General features: G+C 45.2%; 1 protein-coding gene across 1 annotated transcript in view; it reads left to right on the top strand.

Moving 5' to 3' along the window:
* The first annotated feature begins 5275 nt into the window (after positions 1-5275).
* Positions 5276-18567, top strand: part of STON2 (stonin 2) — a 91107-nt gene continuing 77815 nt past the window's right edge. The window contains exons 1-2 of the mRNA XM_077323404.1: positions 5276-5482; positions 16805-17014. Of these exons, the coding sequence (XP_077179519.1) occupies positions 16927-17014 (88 nt within the window). The 5' untranslated portion in view covers positions 5276-5482; positions 16805-16926. The remainder of the gene's footprint in view (positions 5483-16804; positions 17015-18567) is intronic.

Raw genomic sequence — 18567 nt, 5'->3', positions numbered from 1 at the left:
CATCTCAGTCCTTTTGAGGAGCATTGGAATAGAAAGGTGATGGCATTCTTGTATTTGTATAGTCTTTTTCCTAATATGAGTAGCGAGGCCCTGCAGAATTAAAATCTGCAAAATATTTTCATTGCCTGAGTTACCTGCACTCAGAATTGTGTCCCCAATGTTTTCCAATACTGATGCTTTGCTAGTAGTAAGAAACCATAAAAAATACCTGCTTGTCTCATTTTGAAGGGAATAATAGGAGGAGAAAAAAAGAATTTCATTTCTATAAGCTAATTTTTTCTGACTAGGAATTCTAAAATTCTAAAATTCACTGATTTCTCCAGAGTTTATTTTTGTGCTTTGCATTCAGAATACACTATGTCAACTTGTTTGTGCAGGCTTGGACTGATTATGTTGGTTTGAAATAAGGTTACCGGCTCTGGGGGGGAGTGGGTGGGATTCAGGGTGAGAAGGAACCTTAATGCAGTATAATGCTACAGATTCCACCCTCCAAAGCAGCCCTTTTCTCCAGGGGAACTGATCTCTGTCTCCTGGAGATGAGATGTAAAACCGAGGGATTCTCACATCCTACCTGAGGACTGGCATCCATGGCCTGAAATATTCAGTATTGTTAATTACATTTCTAATAAATATTTTAATGGGGACTGTGCTCTGAAAAGTCAACTGACAGTGTAATCCTGTAATAGCTCCAGTCCAAAACCCATTGGATTGCACTATGACATATCGGTCGCTCTAAACTTAAATAGATTTTTTTTTAAACTTCAGGCTTAATCACTTTGCAGTCCTGTTTATTTCAAGAGAATGAAGTGTGTAGTTAAATCCCTTTCCAATCAAAATCCATATGGCTAAGAGGCGCTTATCTACAGACCGTGGCGTGTTGTTTTGTTTAGAGACTTGGATATTAGCAGTGTTTGGTTCTTCCTGGCAAGAATCACACAGAAGGGAGTGGAGTAAAATAAGAATGCTGAACAAAGTGACATCATATGATCTCACTCTACAGCTGCCTGCTCTTTTTCCCCCACTGCCCCTCTATTCAAGAAGATTCAAGAGGAGGAAGAGGAGGAGGGTGAAATAAGAACGCTGAACAAGATGACAGGAGGAGGAGGATCAAGATTTTATATGTCGCTTTTCCTCTACCTGAAGGAGTCACAAAGCAGCTTACAGTCGCCTTCCCTTTCCTCTCCCACAACAGACACCCTGTGAGGTAGGTAAGGCTGAGAGAGCCCTGATATTACTACTCAGTCAGAACAGCTTTATCAGCACCGGTGGGGAACGGGGAATCAACCCGGCTCACCAGATTATAAGTCCGTGCTCCTAACCACTACACCAAGATGGCTAAAGATTCATATATTTCATCCAGTATTCTGGATAGCCCAATATTTGAAGACACTCCCAAGTAATGATCTTGTGGTATATTTTTTTTAGAATCATCAGGAGGCAAATCCCGAAATGCTTCTTCCTCCATCTTCAAGCTTGAACAAACCCAGACAGACGCTCTGAACTAATGTTGTAATTGTGTTTGCCTGAAAACCACTGGAGACAACATACAATATGAGCCCATCCTTAGATTGGACTGAGAACACTTGTCCTGGCATGCAAAGATTTGTTTAGTAGTGGAAATGTATACTCACGCCAGGTAAACAGGGAGCTGCTGGTGAAATGGTTTCACTGGAACAAAGCGACTGTGAAGCAACAGGTTACACAGGGTTTGAATCCACTGCTTCCCCCCAAAAAATATTCCTACCCCAGATTCCTTTTCTTCAGTGACTTGTCTAACAAAGATGGAGCCTCTGAAATGGGACGCCTAGCTGAACAAAATTCCAATGGGGAACACACCAGAGGCAAGCAAGTTTGTTCTTTATTATTATTGGGCTGGCTCTTGCTGGAGCCTAAGGGGAAAGAGAGTTCAGAGTGGTTCAGACATGAAAGGGAAACACGTGGATAAGCTTTATGGCATGGCTCTGTCAATCATTATTTGTCTATGTGCAAAACTGCTCTCAAACATTGGACCTATGCATATAGCTACTCCCACACATTTGAGGCATTGTACTAGGCAAAAGGAAACCAGGCCAAAAAAGAACACAGTGAAAAGACATGATAAAAATGGACACTGGACAGAGCACTACACACTAAAAGAAGCGGTGCAAAATCTAAAATTTTGGTGATTCATAAGATAGCATGCATGTGTCCTGATTGTTCCCATCTGACTAATTTATTCCAGGCAATTCTGCAATAAGAACAAAATTTGTCTAGGGGAGAAAATTTGGCTGTTAGCTTATCAAAACCAAAATCAGAATAAACTGTGTTCATCCAGACTGAAAATTAATGGCAGATATTCAGAAATCTTTGGGTCTGATTATTATTCAGAAATTCTCAGTTTTGTCTCACCTACCCAGCTTGCTGGGGGGTAAACGGTAATGACTGGGGAAGGCACTGGCAAACCACCCCGTATTGAGTCTGCCATGAAAACGCTGGAGGGCATCACCCCAAGGTTCAGACATGACTTGCTGCTTGCACAGGGGATACCTTTACCTTTACCTTTACCTTTACCCAGGGTCTCAGGTAAAATCTTTCGCATCATCTTCTGCATGATCGTATAACTGGGGCTGCTGTGAATTGTACCTAGTGCCTTCTGTGTGCAGAGCAGGTGCCCTACCCCTGAATCTTAAATTATAGATAGTATCATCGCTGGTTCTTTGTAAACAGCATTTTGCACTTTCAATTCGGATCAGGAACTACGCTATATAAACAGGCTGCCCAGAATAAAAATTGCTGGTGATGCCATCTGATGAAAGAAATCTTAGTTGATATAAGTGAGCCATAATTAAATAAATGTGCCTAGATGTGTAAATTAATGAAACAATAACGTTTAATGAGGAGGAAAGCTTACGTTTTTGTTATGCCTACATATATAGCAGAAGGCACCATTTTAAGATTCTTTCACTCCTCTGAGAGAGAGGGAGGAAGGAAATTTTCTTCTAAGATGGTGCTTGCTAATTAATGTTTTTCATTTTCATACCAATGCCAGCTGCTGGTAATGAACAGAAGGGAGTCTTGCACTGTGTTGCTATTGCTGAAATATAAATATAAATCATCCTGTTTGCCCTATAATACTTATTGAATGAGTCAGAGAATGTTACATGCAACAGTTTGCGGGCGATGCTGAGTTATGTTAACCTTTGAGTAAATATTGCGCATGGAGGAGAACAGATGATCTTGCTAGAGAAATCAATATGTCTGGGCATGTTCTGCAGGGTAGCATTCAAAAGGGTTCTATGAGTTAATAGCGTTAAATCTGATGGGTAAAATATCCTATATATATTGGATGTGCGGGGGGGAATCTTTGCCCGTTTGTACATGCAGGCCTATGTTCCAGAACCAAATAACATGCAAAGGGCTCCTTTCTCCTCCAAAGAAGATTTAAAGACAGCCTAGAGGAGGGGAATTTTGATTGACAGAGGGGGAAGCCTTAAAAATCCTTCTCCCGTGGCAGCTCTGACCTATATCAGTGGTTTCTCTGCAGATGTTTTCCAATACTAAATTATACTTTGGGAGATCTGATTACAGAAACCCAGAGGAGATAGGCCATTATAGAGACCAGAACTTCCCACAGAATTATAGAGTTGGAAGGGGCCATACAGGCCATCTAGTCCTACCCCCTGCTGACTGCAGGATCAGCCTAAAGCATCCAGGATAAGTATCTGTCCAGACGCTACTTGAAGACTGCCAGTGAGGGGGAGCTCACCACCTCCTTAGGCAACTGATTCCACTGCTGAACTACTCTGACTGTGAAAAAATTGTTCCTGATAGGCTAATGGCAAGAAGGGTGACACCTGTCTAAGTGGCACAGAGATGGCAACACCCAGCTGAGCTGGTATGTAGTGGGCCTGGCTAAGCAGGCAAAGAGATTCTTCCTCCTTTTTGGGGTTGGGGTGGGCCAAGAGGCAGGGCCTTTTTCCAGGGGCTGCTTTTTCTTCCCAGTCTGTCTCCATGCTCTTTAAATCAGGGGTAGTCAACCTGTGGTCCTCCAGATGTCCATGGACTACAATTCCCATGAGCCCTGCCAGCAAATGCAGCTCTAAATGATGAGTGTATTAGGCTCTTAGTGGTACCTTCTATTCCTTGTCACTCTCGTGTACACAATGCCTGTTTACTGTGAATTGTGAATCCTTGACCCCAGGATGGAACAAATACTAGTTAAGGAATCCCAGGCTGCTCACCCCACTGCAACCCCTGTGAAAAGGTTGTTTGACCCCCAAAGGGGTACCGACCCCCAGGTTGAGAACCACTAAGAGACGGGTATAACTGGAGACGCACAAACTCTACCACTTGCATTACCTCTGCTCTTTTGCCGAGATGAAAGATGGCTTTCAGGTCTCTAGAACTCTTGATTAGACTAAATGTTGATAGGTGGATTGCTCCACAAAGTTACACCTGTGTCAGACCATTGGCTTCAATGGGCAGGGCAGTAATTCTGCATAGGATTGTTCTGACAGACATAGACAGCACATGTCTCTTTTGCCTGCTGTACTGGGGAGAGGGCTGCCAACTCCTGGTCTGGGAAAACCTGGAGATTTGAGGATGGAGCCTGGGGCAGTGAGGTCTAAAGAGGGGAAAGACCTTGGTCAGGTTGGGTATAAAGCCATGGAATACATGTTCTAAAACAGCCATTTTCTCCAAGAGAAGTTGAATAAATGATTTTGAAACAAAAAAGGGGGGTTATGTTGCTTGCAGATCAGTTGTCATTCCAGATCTCCAGCCCCCACCTGGAACTGGCAACCATAATCGGGGGGTTGATGTTTGTTGCTTTGGTTTTGCTTACCTTTCTCTGTTTCACGCGCACACACAAGAATCCCACGTACTTGACCGTGTTATGCTACGGCCTCCACGCATTCTTCGGATGACTGGAATACTTTGTCAGAAGTGAGGGAGTTTGCAAGGGCACAGATATACGAAAGAGAATGTACAAACGAACCGTGGCGGCAGGGAAGCGAACGCGGCGTGGGGGTTGCTGTTTCTTTCCCCCCCCCGTTGACAGCCTGAATAAGGATCCGGGACGGGATGAAGAACCCCTCCGAAACTGATACGGGAGAGACCGAGGAGCAGAATCGGGTCCCTCCGCGGCCACCAGCATCCCGAGCGCATCCCGGGTGGAAACGAGGGAACACCCTTTGACGGCCTGCCACACCCTCCTCCCTCGCCAGCCAATCGCGTGGCCCCTTGGCTTTCCTCCGGCCCCCAGACCCCGCCCCGGCGAGAGACTCTTTTGCATTGGTTCTTTCCTGCAAAGGGGAGGAGGAGGAGGAGGACAACGAGAGAGCCGGAGCGGTCCCTTTCCCCTCGCCCGGGGTGGGGGGATGGCTGCTCTGCATCCCCGTCCACCGCCTGCCGCTCAACTTTCCGCCGGCGCTTCAGTGCCCGGGTCTCCTCGTCCCTCTTTGGCCGTGGCTGGACTGGAGAGAAGCGGCGTGGCGCTGCACAGGTAATCCGAGCTCTCTCCCACCGCGCTCCGCTCCGCGTGCAAAACCAGGCAGGCAGGCAGGTGGAAAGTGCCCGAGGGAGGAGCGGGGGCGGGGAGGGAAGCATTCGCATAAGGAAAGCCTGCCTGCGATCTGCTCCGCAGCCCGGAGGAAACCGGAGGGACGACATGACCTTTCCCTCTGTAAATAGCGACACGTCCAGATCCCCCTGAGGGCACGGCCGCCTGGACGGTGGCTGGCGGCCGGAAAGCGTGCCAAGAGCCGGCCTGGGGAACTGACCAGGCAACTGGCCATGCTTCGCTCTTGGCAAATCCGAGCCAAGCGTGGGGTCTCCTCCTCCCATCCAAACAAAGGCCAGATCTTCGCCTCTCGGGCGTCTGAAGTGGCTCTTTGTAGCTGGGGTGCCCAAGTGGGGGCGGAGGTGAAAGAAAGAGCCTTAGATTTAGAAAGGATTGTTAAGACCGTGTTTTTTGTTTACGTCCCGTTAAAAACCAGATTTGAGGAAGATTGGGGGGGGGGGGTGCCTACCCTCTCCCAGTCTTGGGCGAACAGTGCTTTGTAGACAGGCTGTGACTTGGATGTGGAGGTTTTCATGGCTCCCCCCTCCCGCCAGGGCAACTGGTTGTTCACCCTATACAGGTGGGTGCTGAACTAGATGCACCACTGATGTGATCCGATGAGACCCCTCTTATGTTCTGTTCTCTCCTTGACAGAGCTCACAGTAGGGTGGTTGGATGTCCGCCCCTCACACAAACAATAACCTGCCCCAGTGTTCCTACATCAGTTGCACTGTTGCTCACGACCAGCCACTCTTGGGTTTTCAGGCAACCAAGCACTTGCTTAAAAGGGAAATGTTTATTTCTCTCCCTATTAACCTCCCAGTCTCTTTCCCTTTTCTGGATGCATTTCCTTTCCAGGTGGGGGTGGCGAGTCAATACTGTGTTGACAGCCCAGTCACCCCAGTACATTCCTTCCTGCCATGCTTAACCTGCCAGAGCAAGTCTTCATACATTCTCTTGATGACTTTTTTGTTTTGTCTGACATTTCCCCCAATAATGGTAACTGGCCTTCCTTCTCGTGTTGCTTGTGTGTTTTACTTGAATCGTTTTATATTTTTAACTGTATTTTTAATGGTTTTACAGTTTAACGTTCACTGCCTTGTAGATCCCAATTGGGTGGAAATTCACCATCAAAATGTTTTGAATAAATAAATGCTTGGGTGGCATTCCAAAAAAAAAAAAATGCCTATTAAGGAATTAATGGGCAGAATGAAAATAAAATCCAGCACGTGTGAGGCTTCCAAAATGTTTAGTAAAACTGATGTTGCAGATGTTTGTTGTAGATGTAAGGGAGATGTAAGGACAGCAGAATGAGTGAAAATCAGAATAATCCAGCCTCAAGCCATCATTCCCTTGCACAATTTCAGTGGGGCCTGCATGGGAGAAATTCCTGTCCTAGTGGGAAGAGGGTCTCAAGTGAATCTCGGGTTATCTGTTGCGGTACTTGTCCTATTAATTAGTCATTACTTGTACTTTGCGATAGACCATATTTCCCCTTTCTGAAAATAAGAGAAAATGTTGATCTGGAAAAATAAGACGTGTATATTTTTGAGAAAAAAAAACGTTTCTGCCCTTCTCTAGAGTTCACAAGTTTTGCTATGCCAGTTCTTACTCCTCTAATACTCTCTTGGAATCAAACTAGGGAATTAGAAGGAAGCAGTTGATACTGCATTGTGTTCCCAGAAGTCCATGATATGGATTAGCAGAGCTGATGTAGTAGTGGCATAAAGTATTCTGAAACTCAAGGAATAAAGCTGAATGTTCAAGATCTAGTGTACCTGCAAGGAAGGAGAAGTTTACACTGTGATTGAATTTCAAGCCTTAGACTAATAGTAACAGTAGCTTTATAAGTTAAAATGAGGTCTGAAAAGACATGCTGGGTTCTAAAGAAGATAAAAGGAAAGGAGCCCAGGTACATATAGGTTGGCTGAAGGAAGATTGCAGCTAATGAACTGACAATGAAAAACTCAGGTGAAAGGCAGGGGAACAGGGCTTTAGAAAAATGACAGAGGAGATGGGGAACTCATATAGAAAGAACCTTCACAATAGAAATGCAATAAAACTGAAACTCACTTTTGATTGAAACAACCAAGGAATTTTTTCCCCAGTGTTTCCCAATATTTGTAGTTTCTCTTTTGTTTTTCCCAATGTTTGTAGCTTCTCTTTTGTTTTTGCTTAAAGCACTTCATAAACTTTATAGCAGCCCTAATGCCTTGCTTAAGGGATGTGTTTAGCTGCTTGAGGAAATGATGCTTCCAGGCATTTTGAGGCATTTTCTGACATAGACAAGATACCATTCAACTACTTGCATGTGTTTGTGGATGCTGGGTTTGTGTATTTTGAACATGCATATTTACTTTTCACCACCACCTGGCCTCCTGACAAACCACTTTTGAAACTGATGTTGAAATAAAAAATGGAGGCGGGGATGGTAAGCAACAGACCTAGGGTTAATGTTAACATAGCATTCTTCATCCACTCCGTTTTAAAGCTGTGTCCGTTTTAAAGCTGAGAACGGTGTCTTCAGAGATGAGTATATGTGGTGGTATCGAAATGCCAGAAGCATCCCTGACGTCTTTGGAGAACAGAAACCGAAAATATTGAAATGGTTCATCAGTTCTTGTGAAACTTCCCTAAATGAGTCTGGAGAATCCGAATTCTTCCATTGTTGTTGTTGTTGAACCTTGGTCAAAATGTCCACCCTCTCTCCTGTTGGATCTCTCCAAGTAGAATTGGTTATCTTGCTAGCTTACTGATTATCTATGGTGTGAAAGCCATTTTCTTTCAAGAAAATCTGGATATCAGCTGCCCTTGCCATTTAATGGACATTTCTGTGAGCCTTGAATTAAGTGTGGTACTAGAACTTACCTGTCCAATATTGCACACACTCAGCTCCTTGCTTAAACTGGATCTGCTTGTGCCTACTAAGTAATTAATGGATAGAATGAAACTAAAATCCAACAGGGGCTCTCTTGGCCTGTGTGTTTAACATCAGCATGCCAGCACAATGCCTGCTCATCCTACAGAAATGCTTTATGCCAATGCCACACATGTACTGGCAAAGAGCCCAGCTTATGGAGATGCAGGGTATGTACAATATCAGGTGACTAAGTTCCATTTGCCCACCAACATTAAGTTTAAATTGGGTCTGAGATGCTGGGAAAGAGGGGCCCGTACCAGAATGCAGATGGCAAGCTAGGGCTGTCAGCTCCGGGTTGTAAAACTCCTGGAGGTTTTGGGGGTGGAGCCTGAAGAGGGCAGAGTTTGGAGCATAATGTCATAGAGTCCAACTTCTCCAGGTGGCCATTTTCTCCAGGTGAACAGATCTCTGTCATCTGGAGATCAGTTATAATAGCAGGAGATTCCCAGCTATCACCTAGAATTTGGCCACCATATAGCAAGTGCCAAATTGACAGCTCACACAGGTAGAGAAGAGCACTTCAGCTGGGAAGAAAGGCAATCATATTCTTTTCCCAAGATCCCTGAAAGGGAGCCAGTGAGGGTTACCGTTTTATGTTGCTAGGCAACAGTTTACAGAGTCATGTAGTATAGGGAACCTGTCTCTTAAGTGGACCTCTCTCTGTTACATGAATGGGTGTGTCATCTGGGATCTACTGGCTAGAATTGTGTTGTTGCTAGTCAGTTCTTCCCTGTTCAGTCAGTTCTTCCCTGCCTTGCTGCTCTGCACATTAAAGAAGGTTTTAAAGACATCCTGCCTGCTGTGTCTCTCTGGCCTTAGGGCAGACCATTTATTCACCTCCACAGTGAGTACACTTTATAGAGGAGACAAATACCACAACACACACATACATCCAACAGCATTCTTGAACCTGTCAGTGTAATTTCTTGGTGTTTCTTATGGGCTCCCCAAATCACTTTGAAAAGTAACCCAACATAAATACACAAGAAGATGCCATGGGGTCTTGGGATGCCATAATACATTATCAATTGTGTGAAACTCAGATACTAATGATAGCAGTCCTGTTGTGGGGAAGTCATTTTCCCTCCCATCTCTCAAGACTGTAGATTTGTTGCTGAGGTAATGCTTTATCTCCCCACCCACCCAGTTTTGAGAGCCATCCACCTACTATCTTACATAGAGTTGCCAGTTCTGGGTTGTGAATACCTGGAGACTTTGGGGGTGGGGTCTCAATAGAGTATAATGCTATGAAGTCTACCCTCCAAAGCAGCCATTTTCTCCAGGGAGACTGATCTCTGTCACCTGGAGATGAGTTGTAATACCAGGGGATCCGAAGATTAGGGACTAACAAACCTAATCTTATAAGTGCTTTCTCCGGCATAGTTCAGTCATATGTACCCTCTTGTCAAGTGTTAAGCGGGTTTTCCTTGTGGGTGGAGCCTGGGAAGAGTGGGATTTGGAGAGGGGAGGGGCTTCACTGAGGTACAATACTACAGAGTCAACCTTCTATCCAAAGGAGCCATTTTCTTCAGGGAAACAGATCCCAGTTGCCTAGAGATCAATAGTAAACCCCAGGAGATCTCTAGCCCCTGCCTTTCGTTTGCCAATCCTAATTTTCCACATGCCCACTGGAATGTAAAATGGAATCATGACCCTCTAATCATCTGTTCTCTGAGAGCTTTCATTTGGATACTATAAATATAAGGTATTATGATTATTTTTCCATCCCTAAGATAGCATTTTAGATGAAGACCTCTTCGAAGCCAATTGATTATGCAACTGTAAGCTTAGATTTGTCATTGGCAGACTGTTTTATTTAAAGACTCCCGCAAAGAGTGTAAGGCAGTTTTCAGCTAAACCAGATCTCGCAGAATGTGGGACTGCAAATGGATATTTTATAACAGGATGATTATACACTTTTGCTTTGTGAAACTGAAGAAAAATCTTTTGCTTGTGGGATGAAATTAGTTCTTTACTATTGGCACTGACTTTTCACTTTCAGAAGAAACATTTGGTCCTGGCATGGAAAGAAAAGTTTGGTTAGAATTTTCAATTGAAAATAAAAGAATTAGTCAAAGGGGGAATACAAGGAGCATGGCCCCTTACAAAGAGAAATCGTTAGCCTTGGAGGAACCCATTTCTCTAATGACTGCAGTACCTCCTTTTCTCCACATTTTGAATCCATTCTGTGTGTGTTCCCCCTCCCAGATTCCTTTGCAAATTATCTAATACCGGTGCAGTAGTTAATGGTAGCTTTCGGATTTATTACCTGCGTGTATTAGGATTGCATCTGATTTCACAGCTTAATAATTGGCATGCAATTACTTCTGTGGTGATTGTGGAAAACCATGTATATTGCTATTTAACTGACATTCATCTCACTAACTATCCAGGGGATCTCAAAAACTAGACTGGATTCCTTAAAATGCAGATTTTTGTCTGCCAGCGGAATAGGAACCTGGTTCTCGTTTCAGGTTATACATGAGGCAGAGTGAACAAGCTCTTGTATTCTGCCACTGGGATGACCTACACGCCCAGGTGCTTTGCAAAGGTTTACAGCAGATAAAAAAGCCAGATTTAGCAGGCAGGTCAGCAGAATCCTTCTCCAGCTGAATCCGTCAATGTGTGCTGTAGAGAGGAAACATTGTTTGAACCTGTGTAAACCTGCTGCATGTTCACAGGTTAGGCAACTACAGAAATCCTACGTCTCTTTCTGTGCTGTTACATAATGAGTGGATACTTTGCACATAAATAATGAAGCACTGGGATTAGCAAAGTTGGTGTCTTTCAAGCGTTGAACTGGATTTCCTTTGAAATGGCTCAAGCTGTATAAGATCCAGCTGGGTCCCTGTCAAGGTGGTTTCAAAAAAAGAACACTTGCTGTGGAATGATGGGGTGTGACTCTCATCCTACTTAACATACTGCAGCTCCCGGTTAAATCCCCTCTGATGTGACTTGTTACCTTAGCTTGGTGCACAGGTAGTCTAAATAGATTCACAACAGAGTTGCACAGCACCTTCAAGGAACATATTGCATTATAAGCTTTTTTGGTCATGTGCATTTGATGGTTAGCTCTGGCCCAGAACAAGTAATTGCTGCTATACATACAATACCAGCACTATGTTGTGATTAGAGTTTCAGAACAGGATCTGAGAGACTGAATCCCCAGTCTGCTAAATAAGCTCAGTGGGTAACTTTGGGCCAGCCACACTCTCTCAGCCTAACATAGGGTTATTGCAAGGATGAAATGAAGGAGGAAGAACTATGTTGCAAACTGTCTTGGTTCCCCATTGGGATGAAACCAGGGTCTAAATGTCAAAGTTAAATAAAGGAAAGAGTAGATTTCTTTGCTTTTAAAACAGCACAAAACTTCAGTTTTGCTGCTGCAGACTTGCATCACCCTCCTTCTGGCTAGGCATTCCAGCCTCCAGGTGAGAGCTGAGCATCTCCTGGAATTACAGCTCACCTCTAGACGACAAAGATTCAGTCTGCCAGGAGAAATGGCTATTTTGGAAGGTGGACTCTACGGCATTGTGCCCCATTGAAGCCCCTGACCTCTCCAGACCCCACTCCTAAATCTCCAGAAGTTTTCCAACCTGGCGCTGGCAATTCTACCACACCTGGTGGCCAAGGAGGACCTAGCAACGGTCATTCCAGCAAGTGTATGGTATTGATTCTTTATCCCAGGACACTATTGGACTATCACCAGCTTGTTATTCTGCATTCAAATAGTGGGTTAGGATGTGCTGCAGCAATGTGAAAGTGGATATGAAGTCCTAGATGAGGGATATAAAGTGCTAGATAAGGAATAGGAAGTGCTAGATAAGGAAGGAAAGATGAATGGATCTTCCAGGCTGTAATGTATGGTTTTTCTGCTGATTTCACTGGGATCAAGGCCAAGCTAGTATAAGTCTGTACTTTTGTCTGTTGGGAAAGGGGGGCAAAAAATTGCAGCCATCCAACGTTCACCCGAGACCATAAAAATCAGCAGCTGATTGTGCTTTCTGCAAGAAACACCAAAGTAGCATTCAAAGTGTGCAGATCAGCTGTAAACTGGTAGTCAGTGTTTTACCACAGCCACACCTTTCCAATTGGTTGCTACTTTTCTCTCTTCCCTGTATGCTTTGTCCATCTCTTCAGTCCCCCTCTTCCACATAACCTTCCTGAGGATCCTATCCTTCAAGCCACTGCCTGGTGTCGTGGTTAGGAGCATGACTTCTAATCTGGCAAGCTGGGTTTGATTCCCCACTCCTCCTCCTGTACATGCAGCCAGCTGGCTGACTTTGATCTTGCCAAAGCACTGATAAAGCTATTCTGACCAAGCAGTAATAACAGGGCTCTCTCAGCCTCACCCACCTCAAAAGGTGTCTGTTGTGGGGAGAGGAAAGGGAAGGCGATTGCAAGCCACTTTGAGACTCCTTCCGGTACAGAAAAGCAGCATATAAGAACCAACTCTTCTTCTTCCTCTTCTTCCTCCTCCTCCAGGAGCTCTGCCTTTGGAGAGACTGCCTCTTAACTTCCATTCCTCACTTATTTTTCCTAATTTTTCCGTATTGGTCCTAACAACGGGAAGAGCTGTGTGAGTTCTTCCTTGATGAAGCTGACCTTTCAATTTAACTTAGAGACATATTGTAGCAGACATTCTCTTGCTGCCAATTTTCCTCTTCAGATAAAATGGTTGTGAATATTCCACGATGTATTAGCTTATCCAACCAGTTCTAGCCACTTTGCCACTAATGCCAAGCCCCTAACCTCATTACAATATAGAAATATTAACCATGTAGCGATCCCTTAAATTCTTACTACAGCAGCTCCACCCAGGGAAAATGGCTATTTATAGACTCTGGCCGCATTATGAGTTGAAGGTTTCCACATTCTCACGATCAGGGAGTATGATTTGGACTGTTTGCCCACAGGCAATGTGCAGTCAGCTCTCCATACAGTTAGAGCCACCATCAGTTCATGCATGCATCCACAATAAATACTTGTGTGAATCCATCCATAGTAGGCTACTGTGATGAGTTGACATGTCCTTTAGCATCTCATTTCACAGATGGAAGCCAGGGGCTATTATCCTGTGGCAATCACCAAAAAGATCTTGTGAGCAGAGAGCCATTGTTTATCTAATGGCTGGTAATGTAGCTCCCTTGTATACCTTTTTGTTCATAATTGTGAGTTTAGCAAATCTTTATTTTACTTACATGATGACGGATGTGATGTCAACTGGAATTCTACAATGTTGCCAATGGAATTTCCACAGAGACAAAAGCGCTTCATAGAATACAACATCCATTGTACAAGTCTAAAGGGCACACAGCATACAATACAACACCCATACTTCCTCACTGTCGGTGCAATCCTAAGCAGCATTACACCAATCTAAGCTTTTCTCAAAGGGTTAAATTATTACTGCTAGTGTTAATGTCTACTGCTGGATAAGTCTTAGTTGGGCTGAATCTTGGTGCTGGCAAAAGGGGAAGAGTTGTCTTTAAATAGCATCAGTGGGACTGTGTCACCCAACCCTGTGAATTGCTGCACCAGAGTGATTCATAGGGTCATTAGGGTCTTGCTCACATATTACGAGACGGTTTTTGTGGTTGGGTGCTGTTCCAGCCAACACAAAGGGATGCTTTCACAGGGCCAATGAGACACCCATTCCACGTTCAGGCTTTCTAACATGACATGAAGAGCACAATTGAAATGCTATCTGTGCCGTCAGGCAAGCCACTCAGTACAGCCTGAAAGCAAGCAGGAATGATGGCAACAAAAGCTACTGAATACCATTTTTAAAAAACCTAAAGACCCATGTGAGAGCTTTTGAGGTCTCCAGAAATTCTTCATCCAGTTGAATGTGAGTGATGTGTTTCAAGCCACAATCTGTATTCTGTAGGAACTCCACAAAAAGCAACCAAGCAGCCTACCCAATTAAACAGCAGATAATCTTTTTAACCTTCAGCCTTTATCACTTCTTGGGAGGAGTGTGCCTGGTGTGAATGTCTGCCAGGAGTAGACCTGGGGTGATGTGAGGTAAATGTCCGTCCAGCTGAACGGAAAACAAGTTTACCTCAGCGACCGCTTGTCTTCCTCTTTCCTTCCAGATGCTTTTCAAAAGCATTGTTGTTGTTGTTTTTAAAGCATTACCCTGGTTTTGATGAGTGTTAAACTCTAGTCAAAGTGTTTTGCGTCTTCATTGTCTGCCCCATTCCAGATTTCTTTCTGTTCTTTCCTGGTGAGACCGAGGTCAATGTCCTGTTATTTAAAAATGACTCAAGTTACAGATATTTAAGCAGGCCAGAAGTGAACAGCCTGTTTGGTTAGGTGGGAAAAACAACAAAATATTGAGGTCAGTCTATCCCTCCCTGCCTCAAGGGCAAAGGCAAATAGAACGCAAAAAAATGTCTGTGACCTTAAATGTCTTTGGATGGTGGTTACTATCCCAACTTGTTGCAAACAACTGGGTGTGACTGAAACTCCCCCCCCCCCCCACACACACAATAAAATTACATCCTAAAATATTATAAAGCTTCCACGGGAAAAGGGGAGTGAAAGTGACCAAATCAAAACTTTGTAACTGAAGAAAGTCTGCCAACTGACTTTCCTGCCAGGAACAAGGAAGCTGAATAAGGAATGAGAATGTGGAGGGGGGAGGGAGGAGTAGAAGATTACCAACAGGTCTTAATTTGAGCCAGAGTTCATCAGAGCCCTGCCCCAGAGTCTGCTTTCAATGCCATGGCTTAAGGCCAAATGACACGTGATGTTAGAGAATTGGGGTTGGATCCCTGAGGTGTAAATTACTCTCACAAAACAGCTGCAGCAGCTGGGAGGGGGGTGCTTGTTAGGAATTGGGGCTGTGATGTTGGCAAAGGTCTTGTTTGTTTTCATTTGGTCATATTTTTATCCCACCTCACTGGCCAGGATGTGTTTTTTCTGGTCTCCAGTTTACCTTCATAACTGTGTAGGTGAGGTTAACGCGGGAGAGAGAAACTGGGCTGAGGTTCTCCGTGGCTAAGTGGGGATTAGAACCTAGGGCCTAGTTAGACATTAGCCACACCACTCCCCTGCCTCCCCCCTTCAGTGCTGTTTCCTCAGTCATAATTCCTCCCCCCCCTCCAGCTGTGTAGTCCTACTGACAGAAAAAAGACAAACTACATAATTATAGTTTTGATGTGCATGAAACCCTGAAGTGGGGGTGAGGCTGGGAAGTGTATTCAAGTCACACTGGACTTGTGGAAAGTCCATATGGTTTTCAAGGTAAGACATCCAGAGGTGGTTTGCTATTGCCTGCCTCAGCAGAGTGACCCTGGATTCCTTGGTGATCGCCCTTCCAAATACTGACCAGGCTGACTCTGCTTAGTTTCTAAGATCTGACTAGAACAGGCAAGCTTGGGTCATCTAGGTCAGGCCTGAAAGTCTATGCCAACCCAAATTACTTCCATTGCTATTTGCAAATACGTAAATGGTTGAGGGTATTTCTATCTAGGGTTCCCAGGTCTATAGCACTGCCGGCAAGGGTTGGAGAGCGCTTTCCAGAAGTGACGTGATGTGCTCGTGTGACATCAAGGAATGACACTGGCTTTTGGGCAAAACTGTATGGTAGAATTTGTTTCTAACCATAGTGTTTTGCTCAAAAAGCGGTGTTTGTCCCATCCCCGTTCCCCTCAGGACAACCCCAGCATGTCAGTGTTACTTCCAGGTGACATAAGCACATTGCATGAAAATTATTAATCAAAAATCCAGTGTTGGATTTTGATTAATAAAGGGAATAATAAGAAGGCTGATCAAGACCCCTGTCGCTGCCAGCTAGGTCTCAGCCAAACCCTGGTTTCCCTCGCAGTTTTGCATGGCCATGGTTCAGATCCAGCCAGTGCTGGTATAGGTTACAAGGTCCAGTGATGCCTGTCACCCTCTTCATGGCCAGAGACTGGGAGTCCTCCGAGTTCCCACCCTTCTCATTGTGCCACCTGAAGCAGTGGCTTGGGTGCAGAAGCAACCATCTGTGAAGGCATGTTCTTACAGGTACCAATAAAATCAAAATGATTTTATTGTAAAATCATGAATTAACATAAATCAGAATGATTTAATGGTAATTCCTCCATCTGAGCAAGGTATTTAAATGCAAGTGTTGCATCCTTATGAGGGAGTTAGCTGTGTGATGGATTTATGGCAGCTGTGTACCCTATACGCCCCAAAAGGAGTGTGCATGGCAATGCAGACATTAGCAAAGGAAACAGACTGGGTGTAGTTAATGGTGTTCAAGTGGTAGATGCAAGATATTTTCATTGCTGTCATTCAGTGCGTGAAATTGATGTGTGCAGCATCCAACGTAATTCTGATCTTCTTCGCAGCTGTTGGAGTTGAAAGGCAACATAGAGCTTTACAGCAAGAAAGAGTGTCTGTTCTCTGTGGATTGTTATTCAGACTGGACTATCTGCTGGGGCATGAAGATGAATAGTGACCTGCAGCGAGCATGACGTCACTGGCCAACGCCATTGCTTCCCAGCAGTCTGAGTGGGTCTCCTTCAGTGATGGGCTGCTCCTCCCCGTTACCTCCCAGGGTAGGTTCCTTCTCTCTGATGAAGCAGACTGGTGCCACCAGTCGCAGTCTTTATGCAGTGCAACACTGACTGTGGGCTGCCATTGCACACCCAAAGTGCAGCTCCCCTTTATCATTTCACTAGAGGTGCATCCCTTTGCCTAGGGTGATATCAACAGTGCCTAGCAGTGGCCTTGCCCTAGTTAGTTTGTGTAGGTTTGCCAGCTATGCACTGAGAAATACCTGGAGACTTTGGGGGCGGAGTCAGGAGTGGGTGTGATTTGGGTGGGGAGGGGCCTCAGATGAGAATGATGCTATGGAGTCCACCCTCCAAAGGAGCCATGTTCACCAGAGAAACTGATCTCGATCCCTGTCACCTGGAGATCAGTTATAAAACCAGGGGATCCCCATGTTCCATCTGGGGACTGGCATCCCTAACTTTGTAGCATGCATCATGAATCAAGGTCAGCCCAGCTTACTGCAGTGGCCCAACACACTCTTTATTTCCTGCTTCTGGGAGGAGAGTGAGCCCTATCTAGCAGACAAATTAAGCAGTGAATTTCCCAGATCAGACTAGAAACCAAGTGGTGTGTATTATTATAATACTAGCGTCAAAGCCCGTTCATAAGAACGGGCTTTGAAAGGGTTCTCCCCGTGAGCGTCCCTGCTGCTTTCCAGGCCACCAGGAAGCGCTGCCTCTCCCCCACGCCCCCCCCCCCACAGCCAGACGACTTTCCGGGGGCCTTGCAAGCACACCCGAGGCCTGTGCGAGGCCCCAAGTATGCTCTCCAGGGCTTTGGGAAGCGCTCCCCCCGCGGCTAGATGGCTTCCCAGGGGCCTGGAAAGCACACCTGGGTCCGCAGTGAAGGCCTCGGTGTACTTCCCAGGCCGTTGGGAAGCACTTCCCGGCGTGATGGCGGGAGCTGTAGGGCCAGGGCCAAACAGGATGCAGCTGGTTGTACCATGATTGTCCCTGGAGAGGCCAGACCGTTCCTCCCCCAAGGCTATTTCACAATTATTAAAAGGCACCAAATGGATAAGATTTGTATGTCTGTAGTTATCCCCACATTCTGCATCCAAACCCTCACCTGAAACCTGAAAAGCCACCTCTCATGAATAGAAGTCAAGTCAGTAAGGTGGCCATCAGCACATCTTTCCTATCCCACAGGAATTTGTTTGCCTGTTTATTCATGTAGCTGCTCTACCACAAAGCCCTCTGGCCTTAGGCCAGCCACTAGAGTTGCTAGGCATGTTCTGGCAGCCAGCAAGAGACTGAGAGGGTAGGGACAGGAGGAAGACTGTGGGAGTGTTATGTCACTTCCAGAATTTCCAGCAATTCCTAGAGAGGACTGATGTCACCTCTGGGCTTCACCCATAAGTGACAATGCTCTGCTTGTCAGTTGGTCATTTTGTATCTTTTTCCCAGCATAAAATAGGAGCCAGGAGTGAAAGGTCCCTGACCAGGTACCTGGAAACCCTTCCAGTTGCTCTCACATAGCCTAACTTCCTTCAGATGGCTGCTGCAACAATATGATTGGGGCAAGAACCCCATGTAAGCTGTCCTGTACTCCCTAG

Source organism: Paroedura picta, chromosome 2 (genome assembly GCF_049243985.1).
Source record: "Paroedura picta isolate Pp20150507F chromosome 2, Ppicta_v3.0, whole genome shotgun sequence".
NCBI classification, from domain to species: domain Eukaryota; kingdom Metazoa; phylum Chordata; class Lepidosauria; order Squamata; family Gekkonidae; genus Paroedura; species Paroedura picta.
Note: the sequence above shows the minus strand (reverse complement) of the source record. Positions and strands in the feature narration are given on the sequence as shown.